Source organism: Apteryx rowi, unplaced genomic scaffold, assembly GCF_003343035.1.
Source record: "Apteryx rowi isolate R43461 unplaced genomic scaffold, aptRow1 scaffold_634, whole genome shotgun sequence".
In the NCBI taxonomy this organism is placed as follows: domain Eukaryota; kingdom Metazoa; phylum Chordata; class Aves; order Apterygiformes; family Apterygidae; genus Apteryx; species Apteryx rowi.
The window spans coordinates 201,226-218,465 of record NW_020450910.1 but is presented as its reverse complement, the minus strand read 5'-3'; the positions used below and the strand labels follow the sequence as shown (position 1 = coordinate 218,465).

The following is a 17,240-nucleotide window of genomic DNA, read 5'->3' as shown; positions in this document are numbered from 1 at the left end:
GAAATTTTTGTTGAAGGATTTTGGAAACAAGTTACTTAAACATATTTCAACAATAATTTTTGTTACGTTTTCCTAAGGGAGAATGGACTAGATAATTTATTAAGATTTAAGAAATCTCTGTTGTCTAGAGGTATCTGTATGGAGCTGAAACACTAAGTGCAAGTTTGTGCGCTCCATTCCAAGCTGGCCAGAAGCAAGCCAGCTTCAGTGCAGAAGCCATACAGAAATATCAACAGAGCATTAGCTGTACTTAAGCCAGTAAGTCCAGCTGAGATTCTCTTAAGCATAGCTCACTTTGCTGTGCAACGAAAGCAGCTCAAAAACAGAGAGTATAGTGGAGATAAACCCTCTGAGCAGCACAATGTTTAATTTGTTCCTTTTCTGTAAAGGAGACAAGTTTTGCCACACTATTGGAACGCTGGCAACATCCACCTGAGCCAAGCCCAGTCAACCCAGCCACTGTGAAGAATGAATCTAGGATACCGTAAATTGAACACCTGCTTTACTGAAAACACCTTGTTCTCATATCAAATTGCAAACCAAAGTGTAAAAAATTTCCCTACACAGCTAAGACAAGCTGGCTGTAGCAGAGAACTAATTTCCAGGACTTGCAGTAAATCAGTGAAGCATGATTTGGTGAACTTAAAAGGTGAATAATCTTGCCTATATTTCATATCATGTATAATATTATGTCATATCTAATTAGAACCACCTGAACTGTTTCCAAGTGCCTTAGGTTTGTTTTCTTTTTAGAAAATTTCTTAGGATTAGTATAACTTTTGTAAAGATCCTTCTCTTCCTTGTTAAAAATCACCTTTTTCTTCCAATCTTGAAATGCTACACAGATAAAAAGGTATAGGTTAAATATTGAATATTTATTAGAAAATCTCCCTTGACAGTAGGCTTTTAAAGTGTTTTGAAAGGTATTTTCAGACCTGTGCAAGGAGTATTATATATGCCAGTTTTAAAGAACATTTACTACCGTGATCAACTACAATTAATCCAGCCTTAAAATAAGGCAAGTATAAATGTGTTTACCTTACAGATACAAAAGCTGCATGCATGCCAGCAACTCATTAACAAGAACATAAATTCTGATTATATCTGAAAGAAGCATGGAAGTGATTATTTAGCCAAAAAATACCTGAATAATTAGAGAAAGGACTAAGGGGCAGGATGATGCCATTCTTCCTTGGGGAGAAGAGTTGGCTTGGTTCTGCCTTTGCCTGTTGCGACGGACAGTTGGTAAGGGAAGAAATGAAGAAAATGGATTAAATGTGGGCAGCTGAATCACCCAGCCTTAGAAGCAGGCAGAGGACTCCAAAAGGACAACCTTATGGGCCAGTAACCAGGAAAGCCTCGAAGATGTTCGGGAGGCTGCAAGGGTTTAAAACTGATTCTGGGACAACCTGAAAGGCTTAAGTTGTTTTGTTTGCTTTTTGAGTTATTTATTAGGACAGTGTGGAAAAGGCCAAAGAGGCATCCTGGAGGATGGGAGGAAAAATATTGCGTAGAGAACCAATATTAGCATGGCTGTTCTGTGCTTGTTCCCCTAGAAGGATGGAAGATTGCAGAAAAAATTGGCAACTAGGTCAAATAAATAAATGTTATTAAGTTTCCCAAATCTCCCCTGCCCCAAACCTGTAACAGCAATATCATAAGAGGTGCAGACAGGCAAATTGAAAGCTTGGACAAGTTATGTTGTCTGTCTGTGGCCATAAAGGTAATCCAGAAAAAGATTTGGACCAGACCAGGTGCGGTCATCTTCATAGTGTGCTCTAGCCCCTATTTCACTTCTCCCCTAGCTCCAGAAAATAAACCTGTCATTGTCCTTGTTGAAAGGATTTTTTCTCCATAATATGGCTCTTCATTTGTTCTTTGTTTCTCTAGCTCTCAGAAAGCAAGCATGGTAACGCTCAAAGAATTACACTCTGCACATCTTACACAAAGGGGGAGTAATCACATAATTTAAGTATCTAACTTAGGTGTTTTGAATTGACTCCTCAGAGATGTCCATTTATCTCCACTGACTATACAGGGTCCCAGCTTTGGTGCTCTCATTTGCATGCAAGTTAGATGCCTGAAGTACGGTATATGAGACAGCTTGATTACTCCTTAAGAGGTGACACTTGCACAAAAAAGGCTGCTTTTCATGGTGACAGCCATATTACCACTGTTTCTCTTGCACAAAGCTTTTTATTTTAAATACCAAAATTCATCTTTCACATGAAAGTCTGAATTTGAAAACATTCAGTATGTTTTTTTCCCATTTGCATGTTTCATATAACAGTTCAAATCARTGATTCCAGTGCAGGAATTTGTTCTTAAATTTATGGCTACCATCAACCTTACTGCATTCAGTGTTAATTACTAAAAAATACCTCTTCACACACAAGTTTTCCTAACACYATGTCTATGCTAATCTTTTTATTTTCTTAGACACACATACATGCACAAGAGGAACATAAACCAAGAAACAGCTTTCTCCTAATTAACAGTGAAGGAAGAAGGCTTGATCACTATTTTTCTCTTTCATGAAGGGTGCTCTTTCCCTGCAATGAGAAATAAATAACAACATGGATCTGGGCAAATGATTCCAAGGCCAGAAAAATAATTTCTTTGTCATCTTGACTGACTGCTTACATTTTTTTTCCTGTATCTTCTTTTGATCCTAAATGAAGTTATTATGATGATCATTAGTTTTCTAAGGACCAGAAGTGTCAGAATAAGAAAACTATAGCATAAAATCATTTAGCACAGAAATGCTGTACTCTGATTTTTCTTAAGATGCCTCAGACTGTAACTTGGATATTACAAAACAAAATAACTCGTAAACTTCATTTTCCCTTAGCTATGTTGACTCATCATGGTTAATGGTAATAAAATACACATTTTTTATAACTGAAGTGAGCAGAAATGACTAAGTTACATACAGGAAACATATGTTGAGTAATAAAGTGTCATCTTCATTTGACAATTTTTCAGAATCAAAAGCACTGTAGGTATTTACACAGCAGAGCTACGTGTATACAAATAAAACCTTTAAATTGACTTACTGGCAAAGATAGTGGCAAGTTAATGAATGCAGTGAGAGCGATACAGTTAGCATGAATTCAGACTATTAAACTCTGGTGTACTTCAACGTTACACTTAGTAGAAGCAGGAACAGGATCAAAAAGACGCTGAAGAAAACCACTTGGCTTCTAGTGACAACATGGATAAAAAGAATCTTGGGATTAGTATAGAAAACATAACACGCTACTTGAGCTACGTTTTCGCAGTGGAAAATAGCCAAGGTTTCACATGGCGGAAACATAACGTGCTATATAGGAGGCTTGCAGTACAAAGTGAGCAGAAGCAGTTCTACCCAAACTGCCTATGAAAATACTTGACTCCTCCAAAAGGAAGCTGGAGAGCCTGCTGCTGCGGGGTTACACTCTGCCACCAACTCAACCCTGGCAAGATTCATTCTCCAAAGCCACATCACAACCAGGTAAAATGGTCGCAAATTTCAAACTAAAACAAAGTACAAGAAAACACAATCTCCTAACAGCAGAAACCCAATACATAAACCATGTCATTGTCTCTGATGGCAAAAGATACAAAACATTGAAACCAACACAGAATCTTAAAACTTTGAGAGATGCTACACGCGGTTTCACTGTGGGAAGCACATTACTGCCAAAGGTTATAAAATGAAATCTGTGGCAGAGTGAAGACTCAACAAGGCTATAATGGTGCCAAACAGTATTACCTAAGCTCTTAATCATTACATATGACTGCATCATTTACAGCACATATACCTAACGCTACCAGGATGGCCAAATATTCCTCAGTTTATCACAGAGGCTCATTATTTTTAATCTTAAAAGAAGTCTTTTATATTCTACAACATAAAAGGGCCAAAAGTATATAGTTTCAAAATTAAAGAAGATAGTATTTCCTTGGCTCTTATGCATTATATACAGAGCTGAATTCTCATTTTCCTATTAAAATGAATTCCATATTGTAACAGCAGCAGCAATGAAGTTAGGATAAAAGACGACAGAAATCTCACAAATTGTATAACAGCTTCGATGAAGAACATACCGGACGTGTAAATCTCTCTCTATATAGTAACGTGCATTTCCAGCATAGATCTGGTAAAAGTACAGACAAGTATTCAAATTTCAGATACAATACTGAATTTAATGGCTTTATATTGTACATATGCTATGTTATTATATGCTATATATAGTGTATATATATATTATAATGCTATGTGCTATTCCAGTATGCTACATCCTTAAAGACACAAGACTTAATAGAGCTATGATAACGATGACTCAAGAGAGTGATAATTCAGGATGGTCAAGAGGGCCAGAAACCAAACAGAAAAACATTCTGAATACTCCATTTTTTACATGGAGTACTTCTATAGGGGGAGAAGGCCCACAGCAGTAAGTGGCTCCCTTATTTTTCCAAGAATTATTGGTGTGGCAAATTAGAATCGTAAAATAATTTTAGGTTGGAAGGGACTTTTGGAGGTCATTTGGTCCAACTCCCTACCCAAAGCAAGACTAACTGCCAAGCTAAATCAGGTTGCTCAGAGCACTCTCCGGATGCATTCTGAATCTCTCCAGGAATGGAGATTCCACAGCCTCTCTTGAGCAACTTGAGTCCCAGTGTTCGACTGCTCTCATTTTATCCTTATATCTAATTGAAATTCCCCTTGATGCAACCTGTGTCTGTTGTCGTTTATCCCTTCCCGGTGYGCCTCAGAGTGGCTGGTTCCGCCTTCTCTGTACCTCCCAGCAGCTGAAGACAGGAATTAGACTGCCCACCTCAGCCTCCTCCTCTGCGCAGCAACAGGCCCGGCGCTCCCCACCTTGCCTTGTGTCTTGTGAATTGAGACAGCTGACGGAAAGCGTTCTGCACCACAGTAAATTCTAGAAGCAGACTACAAATTAAAATCTATTTGAAATGATGTTAGCAGAGCAAGTACAAAAGTCAAAAAACTCTGCTTTAAGAGAAATCAGCAAACATACTAGAATAGCTTTCTGGGAAGACTGAAGCCTGTTTTGAAAATAGGAACATGCAACAGTCAAGGAAAAAGAGCTGCAAATTACGCTGCGGTCATTAAGGAATTCACCAGACTGATTTCATCAGTTGGCCCTTAAAAAAAAAAAAAAAAAGTTGTTTTTCAGGGGCAATATGAAAATGCTCACAAAACAGCTTTCCTACGTTTTCTGATATTGATAACCTGGTAAAGTTAGGGAAATCCCTAAAAAACAGTCCAGATCTCAGTTTCTTCAGTATTTTGGTATGCTCTCTTACTTCCAGGAGCAAACAAACAGTAAAAGAGAGATCATAGTGTCAACATGTCTCTGCTGTGTAATGACAGTGTGCAGGAGGCCTAACTAGCTGACCTCCAGAGGTTCCTTCAAACCCCAAATTTTCTAGGATTCTATGATCTATAATACATGAAGACTAAAATTAAGTATATTTGACAGTAAATATTGTCAAATATTTAGACAGAGTTTGTTACATTCACAGAGACACAATTTGTGAGGTAACAGTTTATCTACTAGAGTATATCTACTCTAAAGAAAAAAGGAGGAACGTAGTATGAGGAAATTAATTCTCTCCCCTCCAACCATCTTCAATTTTTCCTCAAATTTGTAATGTTTCTTCAAATTTGTAATTACCTCCTTCAAAGCAGAAGGAAATTCACTTCTAGTGAGAGCTGATTATCACAGAGATTGCTTCTACAATAGTACCTCAGTACCCGCTTACGTTTTATGTTTTAAGCAAACCTACATCACATTAATTATCTCATGATGGTACAATATTCTCYATCAGAGAAGAAATTGAAGAATGCATAAATGGAGAGAAAGATAGACTGAATCTTAAAATGGACACAAGAAATTTATCTAGAAAACAGATAATATCAAATTGATATATTGGAACTAAAATGTAATGCAAAATGCTGAGTTAACATTTCATGTTAATTACTTATTACACATAGTCCTAATTGATTAGTTTTATATATTGTTTAACAGCCAATGATGCCAAATTTTTTAAATAAAAAAAGATGTTGTTTTTAATATGAAATTTTCTCTAGGAAGAACAGATGGATAACTTGCTAAGCCTTTCTTGATTTTTTTTTTCCACTTTATTCTCTTAGGTGCTTGATGGTTATCCTGCTGCTACTTTGTGGATGCTAAGCAAAAATCTGGGAAGCATCCAGGAAGCTAATTAAGTGCAATTAGAGGGATAAATAAAACATATGGCCCCGTATCCTCATAATCTGCCCACCTGGAAGAGAGAATGTTTCCTATAAACCAGTTAGGATGGGAAAGGAATTAAAATCTAAAATGGGAAGGGTCTTGAGATCTTTCTTAAAAAATAAAAGCTAAATAAAATACACAGCAATACATTTACAATCTTGTATTTCTCTACAATCAGATTAAAATATCATTAAGAAATAAGGACAGGGCTGTGGCTTTAGTATTAAATAACATATATTTTTAATTATTAGATGAAAAAAATTCTTTTCAACATTTGAATATTTGACCATGGGAAATTTTGATTTTCCACTGTCCATCGTGAAAACTGCCTGTTTGACATCATTCTGCTATAATGCAACAATCACTTAGGAGCCTGGCAAGACACGTTGCAAAGCCTGTCTTTTACTTAGTGTCAAAGTAAACAGAGACAGAAGGAAGTTTAGGCCTGATTCTATATATCTGCTGAAGTTCGGGGCTTTAAGCAAGGCTAAGATTTGAGGAACCTTCTTCTGTACTGTTTAGCATCTTTTAAAGCTTCCAAATACTGGAATAAACACTTCCATATTTATGTTCACAAATCTTAATAACTAAATACATAGCACATTTCCATTACTCATTATATGCACCGTAATGGGGGCACTGGGCTGCCCTTCCATCCAGCCCGTGGGATGGGAATGCAGGTTTGGAGCATCGGATCGGGGGCCACGCTGCGCTCCGTGCGCTTGCTCTCGCTCCCCTGCGCGCAGGGACCCCCCCGGTGACAAACCTTCCGCTTCCCCTGCTTCGGGGGCCTTCCTCCTCCCTCCCGGCACCCCGTCCCTCTGCCAGACGCACACACGCCGCTCCGCAGGGGATCGCAAGCACCCGCCTATAAATGCCACAGGCCGCGACAGAGCAACAAAGACGTCACGGCACAAACGTGTTTGCCGATCAGGCGTTTAAGCGTTTAATTGGGTATAGGCTAACGTTTGGTTTCTGGATATTGATTTTCCTGCCCCTTGGTTAAAAATAAAGGCTGTATGGCCACAGGACGCTGACAACACTAATAATGTCTACTTCTTTAATGCTTATTATCTAAAAGGATCTCTTCAAATACGCATCTGGGAAGATAATACCATATTTAAAACATACAAAAAGGCATTTAATTATTCTAGATTTGTTTTCTAACTCTAGCAATGCTTTTTTTTTTTTTCTTCTCCTTTTTTTTTTTTTTTTTAAAGGAGCTTGATACTTTGGTGATAACAGCCTGAATTAATGAGGAAGTGGCAGTCTGGCACAGTTAATTAATATATTACAAGCACATTTGAACTAGAATTCCAAAACATATTTCACTTATTTCTTATTATGAGCCAGTAGGTCCAATTTTCCTGTTTCAATCACAGACCACAAAAAGTCAACAGCTATTTTAGTCACACCTCAATGGTTAAAACATCTTTCATATTAACATTAATGGGAAGCAAATTTAAAATATTATCTTGATTCCTTTCTGAACTGTTCATGCTGCATTTCAGACTACCAATTTACAGTTACAAAGACAAGCTGAGGTCATCAGTTAGATCTACTGGGTTTTAACTAAGAAAACTAATAAATTGTGTAATTATTATAAAAACCAGCATAATGACAGAGAGAACACAAACACATGCTACAGACGATCACTTACAAGTTAATCAAAGGTTGTGCCTGGGAGTATTATTTACATTAATCTAATAAGTTAATGTTTGCTGAAATTACCTCATTCATTTTTAACCATACATTCTAAATCTAAGCAAACTCACCCCACCTCAAGGTACAAAAACTGACTATGGATCAATACATCAAGGCAAAAAATACAGAGAAAATACATGGAAACCTCAAAGAACTACCATTAGGTATTTATGAGAAAGTGCTAGCTACTCACACCACAAGAACCTGTACCAGTCTGGAGTAAAACGTGAGAAAAAGCAGTGAGATGTRCTATCCACTCACTGAAGATGCAATTGCTCATGTGTGTCAAATTGTATAAGTTAGTAAATATTAATATTTTAGTTTGCTGTGCTATCTGGTAATTTCCATAAAAAAATTATAAACTCTTCATACAAAAGTGAGTTCATGCCAGTTACTCCTGCACATGAAAATAACATAACTCCTCCAAAATTGAAATTGATTATTGTATTAGTTTACCAAGGAAAAAAAAAAGCAGAAGATAACCACAAGTTCTATAAATCTAGTGCCTTAGGCCCACTCATCTTTCTTGACATATGATAATATAGAATAAACATTCCTATTTTTCATTTCTCATATTTTACTATGTATTCTTGTGTGCCTATTGCACATATTAATGAAATATTACTCTAAGAATATGAAATATTACTATCAGAATGTGCTTAATTCTATGAGGACTGTTTTGCTAGACACATATCATGAAAACAAAAACTAGAGACGTATTCAAAATGCTTTCAAGATTCACTGAACATTTTATGTTACAAGCTAAAGATCTCCATATTGCATTAACATGTTCAGAGGCACTGATTCTACAGATCAAATACAAAACTGACTAAAAGTCAAAAGTGCAGAACAACTCAAAACCAGAACTAAGATACAAACAATAATCAAAACAAAACCTTGGGTCTGGTATTATCACTGAGATAACTGCCACGAATGCAAAATATCAAGTAGATGGATCTTTCTCCTCTTTTGACCTTCTGCCCATAAAGCTGACAAATCTTTCCAGCAGTTGGAAAGTACTTTGCTGAGAACATGGGTTTAATTCATGAAATACCATTCATGAATGGCAGAAATATGCATGACCAATTACAAAGCAAATATATCGGGAACAGTGCTGAATGAGCAAAACTCTTCAGGGTTTTCTTAAAGTCTAATTTTTCCAAGGAATACCATTCCTTTTTTCCAGAAAGCATGAGTTAAGAAAATCAGATTAAAAGTCTATAGCTTAAAGTCCTCTTAGTACTGATAATTTACAATCAAAGATTTTGTAAATTTATTTCCAACTGTTTAACTTACTGCATTGTGCATAAATTGGACAACGAAAAAAAAAAATTAAGCTATTTCCACTATCTAGTTAGTTACATATGTTAGATAGTCTTATAAAGTTGTCTTACAAGCAGCAGGCCTGAACTATCAAACAATATTCTTAGAAGAAATGCTACCAGAAACTGATGCAAGAAAAAAATTATCACAAACTATACGGCRCTTTGCTACTCCCTGAATGTTATTTTTTAATCTTTTTTGCTTGTATGTAGTTTCCTTTCCAACTGTTTTCCTCCAAATGCTTCTTTTAAAGGGCATTAGTAATTATGGTGATATGAACAGACTTTGTATAGTTTAAGACTACAGAGCACTTGACTAACTGGATCTAACTTTCTGCAGAAAGAACAGAGGATTGAATAGACACAGAACAAAACAAGAAAAGGAAGTCCTTACATTTAATTTTTTATTCCTTCTCTGCATATTTCCAGGAAACCTCACACCCTGCTTATACATGGACCATGTCATCCTAAGTGGAAGATCTATAACAAGAACACGGAAAAAGATACCTCAACATCTTTGGCAGCAGTCCTACAAATTATGCTGAAAGAAGTCAGCAGAAATAAATAATTACATACTGCAAGAGTTATGAAGGCCCAGGGGAAAAAATCTTGAAAATTTTCAGAGAAAATGAGGATATGGAAAAAAAGAATTTTTAGGAGAAAGCTGAAGTGAAGCTTTCATGCAGACTACTTTCTCTCAGAATGAACACTGAAATAACTTCTAGTGTACTGTTTAAAATTCTTTTATTAACACTCTTCTTCAGTCCTTCAGAACGCCTTCTGTAGTTAATATGTACTTCAAATGAATCACAGAAGAACATGAGCTGGAAGAGAAGCCATCCAGTTCAACCCTCTTCCCCAAGAGGGACTCAACTACATTATGTCATTCCTGACATATTTTTCTTGTCTGTTCTTAATGACTGCTAACAAAGAAACTCAGCAATTTCCCAAAGCAAGCTATTCCAGTGTTCCACAATCTTTACCATTTGAAAGTATTCCCTATTATCTAACCTGAACTTTTTTTACTCAGAAAAGCCCATTGCTTCTTGTACCATCCACCCTGACACTGAAAACACATTATCCCCTTTCTCTTTGCTATAGATTTTAACATACTGCAAGACGGTTATCATGTTCCTTCTCATTTTTCTCTTCTTTAGACTAAACAACTCTATTTCTTTTGATCTTTTCTCCACAGTCATCTTTTCGAGATCTCTGCTCATCCTCATATGGACACTATCCAATAATGCACATTGCTCTTGCAGAGCCATGCCCAAGTTTGGGCACAAGTGCTCCAGCTATAGAGCAGAAAGGCTGCTTCACATATCTAGTAGGCTCCCCTGTATATACAAACTAGTACGATGTTTGCCTTTTTCGCAACACCATGACATTGCTGACTTGTATTCAGTGCATGATTCCCTGTAATCCCAGCTACTTTTCTAAAGGAACTGCCGTATAAGCAGTTGTTCACCATCTGCTGCTTGTGAAGTTATTATTCCTGCTCCAGCACAGTATCTTCCATTTATGATTGCTAAATTTAATTCTGCTTTTTTCCCCAGATTATTTCTCTAATTTGTCAAGATGATTTTGATTATCACTGCAGTCCCTTAATGCTGGCAGTCCTGCCAAACTTGGTGGTACATTTAATCAGCACGCACTATTTCATCATCCAGGCTCTTAGCAAAAACACTGATCAGAATTGAACTCAGGACCGACAACTGCCAAAGTTTCTTTACTTCAAAGCATATACAGAAATAGGCCATCCCTTGACACTTTGGGATGATGTATTGTAGTCCTTCATATTTTGTTAATTACAAATTAATGCATATATGTAATGGAGTGTCCCATGCATTTTCCAGGATTTTTTCTCTAGAACAATAAGTTTATTTGGAATATGCATTGTAACATTAGATTTCTCTCTGCACAACTACATTCCTCAGCTAAATGCATGTGTGCTTTTGGGCAGGGGGACTACAAATACCTGACAAAGTGTCCTTCTTGTGCTCAGGCATCTCACCAGGGCCTTGCTGTGGAGCAGTGGTTGCTGGACTTGTTTTATGTCAAGAAGGCCACAGGGTTAAAGTTGAAGGAACCRCTGCTCAACATGCTGCTCCCCCATCAGATGGCATTGTACCAGATCCTCCTCACAGGAGCAAGGCTCTGAAAGACCACTTACAGCTCTGAGAGACCACTGTATCCTTTGGAAGAGGGGTGCTGGGAGTGGGCTTGCCGGAGAGATCAGCTTCCCCAGTGGGCTGCTGCCAGGCTGCTCCTAGACAGCAGAGGAGGTGGAGACCACTGACACCTCCACCTTGGGACTGTGTCAGCGCACAGTGGTCCTGGGTGTGGGCAGCCATAGCATGGCTGGCTGGCACTTGTCTCCTTTGGAGGAGTTTACCCTCCGAGAGTATCTGGCCTAGAGTCATCCCCTTGCTTGGCATCTCACCAATACCCAACTGGTTTGAGGCCTGCTTGGGGCACAGAAGGGCCCAAGATCCCATCAGGTTTGTGGGACCCTCCATCTCAACTCAGAGCATAGATATCTTCCCAGTCGCACACCATTGTAGCACACTGCCAAGATCATTAAGCACCCAGGAAGCAGGGGAAGAGGGCTTACCGAAAAGTCTGAACCCCCAGAATACACTATTTCTGTTTGCTTCCAAGTCAATGGCACTGCTTTCAATTCAAAACATTTTAACTTTCTTCTATTTTACCTGTTTGACAAAATAACTTAGTTTGCTGAGATATTACGTATATCATTATCAAGAGAATGCATATGAACTAGCGATGTATAAATATACGCAATATTTATACAGAGATAACTTAGATGTAATTATTTATTTAAAAATAACACTGACTGTGCTCACCTATTACATATAGTCTATTTCTGTCTGGTTTAGATGAGCAAATTCTGCAAACTTCATTTTATCCCAGGGGAAAAAAAAAGATTTATTTCAACATTTCTCAACACTTACATCTCTACATTCCATCCATAATGCAGAGTTTATTCTTGAGATTAGTATAGGGTTTTCGTGATTCACAAGAATTCACTCTAAAAGGGAGTTCAAATTCTTTAGTGTCTGTAACCCTGGCCATGCCTCAGTTTCTATAAACACAGATCCCTAGTCTTGTGTAGGTCAGGATCCTTCCTGTGGCCCAAAAGGATTCTAGTGCACATAGTGGTGCTAAGATTACAAGTCTGACGGTCATCAGAAAACCGAGGGCTTAGAGGAGGAAGCAGTTGTCCCTTGCCTTCATAATGCCAAATATATATATATATATATGTGTCATATTATGACTAGATTCCTTTTTTTTTTAATTATCATTCCATTTTATTTTTCAAATTCTTTTACTAAAGTAAGTATCAGTACAGCAAATACAACTAAATTGTATAATACCCTCACTAGAACTGGATTGGCTGCCCAGATATTCATCTAAGCTTATAATCTTTTGGTCTCAGCAGTCCAAGGAAAGACTCCTCCTTTTGGTTATAAATTTTCAAAATTTCCTTAAAAGCTTCAGGAAACTCTCCACACTTTGACTATGCTTCAATAATCCTTCATTTAGAAAGGAGATCAGTGTTCATGAAAATTAAACTCAACAAATTATCTAAGTAAGCAATACACATCTGACCATGACAAATCCATCTTTTACCCTCAATCTCATCAATCCACCCATCAATGAACTCATACACACACACACACACACACACACACTCACAAAAACTTCACACAGAAATGATCTTAAATTTTCTTAAGAAGTTAGATGACTGTACTGTTCAATAAATCCAGCTCTTCTTAGACTGTACTACCAAACACAGTCTGTAAAATTATTTGGGAAATGAAAATTCATCAGGACCATTAACATACATACAACAGCTGGATCTAGAAGAGTTTGACCAACAGACTGCCGGACACAAGCTGAGTATCCCTGTGCTGTTCTTAACCCCTTCTCCCATCATCTGATCCTAGCCATTCTCATAAACTGGCACTGAGCTAGGCAGACCTGAAGTCTGAGCCACTACCGCTATTTTTATGTTCTTCTATGTAAATTACAATAAAAGCTAGCTTTCACCTAAGTACTAATTTAAAGCTAGGTATCCTGAACTATTCTGATTAAATGATTTAGTTTATCAAGACTTGCTTGTTACTTTTAAGGAGAAAATTAAAAAGACTGCTGTACCACGCAATACAAGAGATTTGGAGGACAAAAGTGAACACAGCTTGTGTTCACTCACATCTTTTGGGAGGGGGAAAAAAAAGTAAACAAACATGCCTTCAGTATTTCTACAGTTCACCAACTGGTCAATAATCTCTCAAGTATATGCAGACCACTGCCTTACTCAAACCAGTACAAAGCAACAACAGCAATAGGTCTTCAGAAAACACCGATAATCAAATTTTCAAACCAGCTGCAGGAACTCCAGTAGTCCCAGGAGCAGCACAAGCCAGAGTGAACTGTCTCACCCAGGTCACTTCTCCAGTCACAGTTTCGCAGCTGCAGAGCAAGGGCTGAGCTGCTTCTCAAGCACTGCTTTCCTTACCTCCCTGCTTTGGTCCCAGCACAGCCCGCCGGGAGAGCAGATCACATATGGCACTAAGCCCACTGGCTCACACTTTTCTTCTGTTCCCAAGATTTAACTCAGCTGCAACCCCTTCCCCACACCCATAAATAAAGCCCAAGATAAAAAACAAAAAAACATGGAACCTAGCCTCATTATTAGCTTAAAAGCAATAGCTTTTGACAGAGTGAATGGGAAAATAAGTAATGCGGGTGGAAACTAATGCAAGGCAAGAAAAGAAGGTAGGCCAAAACCTCAAGAACAGGACATGAGAAAGCAAACAAGGGGGAGCAGAAACGGTCAGAAAGAAAGACTTACCGGCTCTTATGCCATGGTATAGCATGAAGAGAAAAAAAGAACTAACCCTGACACTTTTCCTTACGGCTATCTCCTTCCCCTCATTCATTCTCTTGCAYAGGAGAGCTACCAAAAGAAGGATCTCTTTACTAGCATAAATCCTAAAGGGACTGCCTGGAGACTTGCAAAAAATGTAGAACATTCAAAGCCTCTTTGCCTGAGGTCTAACTTTCATTTGGCAACATGAGTCAGTACTCCCTAATGACTCCGATTTACACAAGTTCCTCTGTTTTTTTTATAGATCAATCAGGTAATGTTTGGAACATATTAAGCATGGTATGCAAATTGGGAAGCATGTGGCATCCCAGGTGGGCCTTCAGTGGACAAGCAGGACTTTTAGCCCTGAACTAACACTTTTTGGAATTCAAGAATTAACAGCACTTCTACTGGATTAAAAGTTTTTGAGTCCTGGCATTTTAATTATGGTACCTCTACTAAGAAAGCATTAAAAGTAGTTATCACCAGTTTTTATCTTCAGCCAGAAGAGATAATAGTAACCTTCTGGATCTGCCTTGTTAATATTCTACCCAGACCTATTAAACCCTCACCATTTCCTTCCCTTATTTCTCAGTCATGCAAAGAAGTCCTTTCCCTGTGCTGCTCCTTTTTCCCAAAACAGAACAACATGAAAAAAATGTTCTAATGGTTTTAGACCAGCAGATGTTAAGAAAATAAGAATGAAGTATAAGCAAATTTCTTTTTCCGATAAAAGGTTCCAGAAACAAAGTAGGCAGATTTTCATAATTATTTCCTCCCAATGAGCTGATGAAAAGAGCAAGGTTCCTAAGAACATGTCCACCTTTTCTTATTTATATTTTTACATATTTATACATACATACACACAYAAAATGCTCTATATTTAATGAAGGATTAAAATAGTTAAACTGAGTTACTTTTATTCCTTACTTTATTTTTATTCTTTTTAGTGTTTAGACGACTCCTCCAGTTTCCAGGAGGCCAGTACAGTTCCCCTGGAAGCCAGTCGCACCATTCCTGTGACCACTGCGTGAGTCACTGCCGTGCAGCGAGACATTCCCTTTGTAAAGCACGGGTTCCCAAACCACCATCCACAGAAAGCTGGCTGGCTACGTGCTGCTGGCATTGCTCCTTACTTCCAACTGTTATATGACTTTAGAAACAACTATAATGCATTAAATGCTATCCTGATATTAATTTCCCTTTTCAGCTATTACTTCAGTTGCCACAGGGCAACTATGTTCTTGTGAATGAGTGTCTCAAAACAAACTCTCTTCTAAGATACAGTCCACATATGGAAAAAAAAGKGGGGACTGTTGTTCTAGATAACATCAGCTCTCTGTGCAAATTTCCCAGGTCCAGAAAGTCTGAGGACTAGACTGAGACCAGGAATCATGTTCAGCTCTACCATATGGAGATGCAAGACACCAGGCCAGTGGCTTGTTTTATTTAAACATGTGCTGCTTTTACTAGAAGTATTAACATTGCATTGTTCCTGTTTATACTTAAAGAAAGGAGAAAATAAACTAAATGACTTTTTTTCCCTCATTTTGTTTTTGTTCTTTTAAGACTTCCCTGTTCCTGTCAAAGTGAGTTAAGATAAACAGAAACAAGGTGTTTTTGTTCCAGATTAATGTGTCCACACTTGGAGTTACTTGGGAACTGTTCCTACAGTTTAATTGCATGCACCCCCACTCTAACCCTTATTAACTTTCACATGTAAGAAGGCCCTTAGGTTGGGTAATTGCTTATTCACTTAAAACATAACAATAAAACACAACTTACCAGAGACAGCAAACAATACAATAGCAACCCACTGTTTTTAGCATTTTGATGAAGCATATATTTTAGTGGCTTGAAAGAAAAGTTTCTAATTGTTTGCAAAGTAGCAATTACATTATGACAAGAGAGATACTGTAGCTCAGAGGATCCTGAAAAAGACTTTAGATTTCCTGAACTCATCCACATATGACTTGCAGTAGAATCGTCTCATAAATTCAATATAATCCTCAGAAAGAACTAACATTAAGTCAAGGTTCAGTGTGACCAGTGTTGCAATGTGCAGGCTGCAGTGTATAGGAGAAAACATAACATTTTCCCTTCACTTCACTTACAAGGACTTTTCCTTTAAGTTACTTCTGAAATTGCACAGAAAATCTAAGATGATCACTTCCCAGTAACAGCAACATTACTTGACAACTAGCACGTATGTTAGTACTGCAATAAATGTAAATGTAAATCTGTTCCTATAATACTCTTGACAGGGTAGTTCATAGTCCTGAATTCTTATTGGCTCACAGAGAGTGAGTTTCTATTTCATTACTTAGATCACGTTAGAAAGTCCATTTTGTTCACGGTTTTTAAGTGAATCAGAAAGGTACCTTTCTGGCTACAGGAGAAGACAGAGGTGTATCTAATCAGGTTCATCCCAAGAGACCTGTGCTCTTTTCAACAGGGACAGTGTTTAAGCTGGTGAAATCAATGACGAAGTAGTAAACTTACTTTCCAGTGATAAATTGGCTTCGGGATGGTGTGCACATAGGCTGAACATAATAGTTCTCCAGTTTAACCCCTTCAGCAGCTAGCTTGTCCAGAGTGGGCGTCCTGATCTCCGATCCGTGGTACCCTACGTCTCTGAATCCCTGATCGTCGGCCAGGATGAAGACGATGTGAGGCTGCGAGCCGGGCGCGCTGGCCCCCGGCTCCTCGCTGAGCCCGGTCCTCGCCGCCTCCGCCTCTCCGGGGCCGAATCCGAGGCTGTCCCAGGACAGGTAGCCGTAGGTGAGCAGGCTGAGCACGGAGAGGCCGGCCAGCACCGCCACGGCCAGCATTTTCCCCTTGCAGAGCCGGCGAGGCCAGGCACCCCCGCTGCGGGCCATTCACCTCGGCTGAAGCAAGAGCGAGACAGAAGAAGATAAAACAACAACGGCAGCGAAGTCTCCGGGGCGGGGGAGGCACTGTCAGCGGGCCTGCCGGCCGCGGCGGCGGAGCGGAGCCCCGCTCATGCCGGCCGCCGCCAACTTCGCCAACTTCGGCCGCCGCCGCAGGAGAGGC

The 17,240-nt window shown here is 38.6% G+C and overlaps 1 protein-coding gene across 1 annotated transcript in view; it reads right to left on the bottom strand.

The window, feature by feature from the left end:
* ARSJ (arylsulfatase family member J) overlaps nucleotides 1-17,065 on the bottom strand; it is a 49,405-nt gene extending 32,340 nt beyond the window's left edge. The window contains exon 1 of the mRNA XM_026084319.1: nucleotides 16,689-17,065. Within this exon, the coding sequence (XP_025940104.1) occupies nucleotides 16,689-17,065 (377 nt within the window). The remainder of the gene's footprint in view (nucleotides 1-16,688) is intronic.
* Between the last annotated feature and the right edge of the window lie 175 nt (nucleotides 17,066-17,240).